Source organism: Electrophorus electricus, chromosome 2 (genome assembly GCF_041902795.1).
Source record: "Electrophorus electricus isolate QZ-2024a chromosome 2, ASM4190279v1, whole genome shotgun sequence".
Taxonomy (NCBI): domain Eukaryota; kingdom Metazoa; phylum Chordata; class Actinopteri; order Gymnotiformes; family Gymnotidae; genus Electrophorus; species Electrophorus electricus.
The window spans coordinates 22,877,501-22,880,000 of record NC_137498.1 but is presented as its reverse complement, the minus strand read 5'-3'; the positions used below and the strand labels follow the sequence as shown (position 1 = coordinate 22,880,000).

At 50.2% G+C, this 2,500-nt stretch overlaps 1 protein-coding gene across 9 annotated transcripts in view; it reads right to left on the bottom strand.

Moving 5' to 3' along the window:
- sash1a (SAM and SH3 domain containing 1a) overlaps nucleotides 1-2,500 on the bottom strand; it is a 236,598-nt gene that overhangs the window by 28,230 nt on the left and 205,868 nt on the right. For all 9 annotated transcript variants that reach the window (XM_081695691.1, XM_081695698.1, XM_081695650.1 and 6 more), the window contains exons 3-4: nucleotides 1,292-1,342; nucleotides 1,141-1,190 (exon numbers count right to left, since the gene is read on the bottom strand). In XM_081695691.1, coding sequence (XP_081551817.1) covers nucleotides 1,141-1,190; nucleotides 1,292-1,342 — 101 coding nt within the window. The remainder of the gene's footprint in view (nucleotides 1-1,140; nucleotides 1,191-1,291; nucleotides 1,343-2,500) is intronic.

The window sequence follows — 2,500 nt, the reverse complement described above, 5'->3', positions numbered from 1 at the left end:
TGTCAGCACCATATCAGCTGTGTTCACGGTAAACCTCTCTGTACATGAGCAGCTCTCCTGACACAACATCTCACGTGGTCACGTGGCCAGCACGTGAGGCGCCCAGGCTCGTGGGAATACCCCACCAGCACAGGCTTAGAGCAGACCTCCACACCCTCCCACCGAGCCCTTCTCATTCATTTCTGTGGTTAGTAGGCTTGTGGCCTACTAACCTCAATCTGAACCTCCATCTGTTAGCGATATTGTTGGTCCAGACCTGGAGTTCTACCGGCCTGCAGAGTTTAGTTCCATCTCTAATCCAACACACCTATCTCTAACATGCAGATGCTACGGATGGCCTTAGTTAAGCAGATTAAGCAAGTTCGATTAGGACCCATCCTGTGCAGAATGCTAGATCTCCAGGAACGAATACAGGCACCGCCAAGTTAGAAAGTCACACAGAAACAGTCCATGAGGCGAAAACGCCAGTATCCAATGTGCACTGCTAATCTAGATTAAGCAGCCTGACCTTTGTGGCCAAGGATGAGGTCGCCATGGAGCTATTACACCATAAAGCCAGCCATAACCTGTTGGCTGGCTCTGACCTTTTGCTGCGAATGCTCGACTAATTTCCTTTTGCGTCTCAGTTGAGTCAAACAGCAGCGTCCCCAATCCCCCCCCTCCAGCCACTCTCCCTCCTCGCGCCACCCCTGCTCCACCCCTGCTCCATCTTAAATGTTTGTGGACAATGCTAGGAAGGAAGGAGAGATGGCAGTCCCTCATATTGAGGCTGTGAAGGAGTGGACCACGCAGGGGTGTGTGTGTGTGTGTGTGTGCGCGTGTGTGTGTGTGTGTGCATGTGTGTGCATGTGTGTGTGTGTGTGTGTGTGTGTGTGAGGGGTGGGGGAGGCTCTAAAGGTTACATATGAGTCTATATGAGCGATGGTCAAAAATTAACAATGCTATAAATGTCACTGCTATGCATTCCCTGGGCAATGCACAGGCTAATTAAATATGTTGGTATGAAAGGATGGACGTGGCATGTGGTTAGTAGATTGGAAGCTCTATGTTGCACTCTGTCCGAGTGTGTCAGTGAGAAGTGCTCAGTTTTGACAGAGCACAGATGGATGTGTATGGTTATTTATGTGACAGTGCACCTACTTCCTCTCTGTTTCTGGAGTGGACGCTTCACTGCTGATGCCCAGCGACTCCTGTAGACAGAAAGGTTACCGCAGTTATTAAGAGTCACACATTCATTTAAGCTAGGTTAGTGCTGTTCAAGTATTCAATGAATGGAGTTTGAGCTCTGCACCTGGACCTCGGCAGGCAGCTGCAGGGACCCGGACCCGAACTCTGGTTTCTCCTGGAAGACAAACACACGGACAGGTTAGACACGCATGCACCCGCGAATGCACTCTCATGCGTCCATATGCACACACCTGTGCCTGAATGAGGCCTCGCCCCTCGGGTGCTCATGCCCCACCCTGTCCTTGCCCATGCTGGAGGCGGACAGACCTATCCTTTTGGGTGGTGGCGTAGTGATGGGAGGGGTTCTGGGAGGTGTGGTCAGAAGCAGTGTGAGTCTGCCTGGATGGGTGGCAAGGCGTCAACAGTTCAGTGTGGCTTCTCTACCTTAGGATGCTAACAGTGTGCATGCCGATGCTAGCAAAGAAGGTGGAAGTAAAACTTGAACAAAAACTGGGAGGCTGCAGGGCCTGTGTGTGTGTGTGTGTGTGTGTGTGTGTGTATGTGTGTGTGTGTGCCAGTAGTGGTTCCTTATTGACTCTTGTGTCCCACATGTGTAAAACAACCACAGCTGTGCTGCATTAACCCTCTGTCATTATGGGCACTGTTAGGGCCTCGCTGTTGACTTGCTGCCTGCTACGGACTACACGGCCAGACTTAAAGGGGACCTCTGCTCCAACCCACCTGCACAACTGGCAGAAAACTGGGTCTCCATGAATACTGCAGCCCTCAATAAACTGCACAGTCTCAGTGGACCGTCAATGTCATTTTAGGCCTCCTCTCTTGCAGTGGTTCTGCCATTAGTAGAAAATGACCGAGAATGGAACTGTGTTGCCTCATCTGCATCACGCTGTCAGCTGGGCGAAGCTAGTAGTGGCGAACATGTCCTGCAGTGAACATGTCCTGCAGTGAACATGTCCTGCAGCACGAAGGCACGGGCCACTCCAGCCGCTTCACTGCGTACTCACGCATCAGGTGAATGGAGAAGGTGGCTGAGAGCCTTTAAAACACATCTAAACCGTGTGAAATCTCATAATCTGTGTATTTATGAGGCTGTGTGGTTTAGCTGTCTAGAGACTTTTGGGACTGTCTGTAAACACTCTGTGGTTTAAGCTCAATGCAAGAGAGAGACTAATTCCATACTGAAGACAGTTGCCATGGACATGTGTTAGACACGTGGCACAGATAAGCTGTTTAGACAGTAGGCTCTTATGAACTCCTGGATATAATCACATACTGCCTTAGGGCTACAATGTAAATGTTTTTGTTTGTAGAA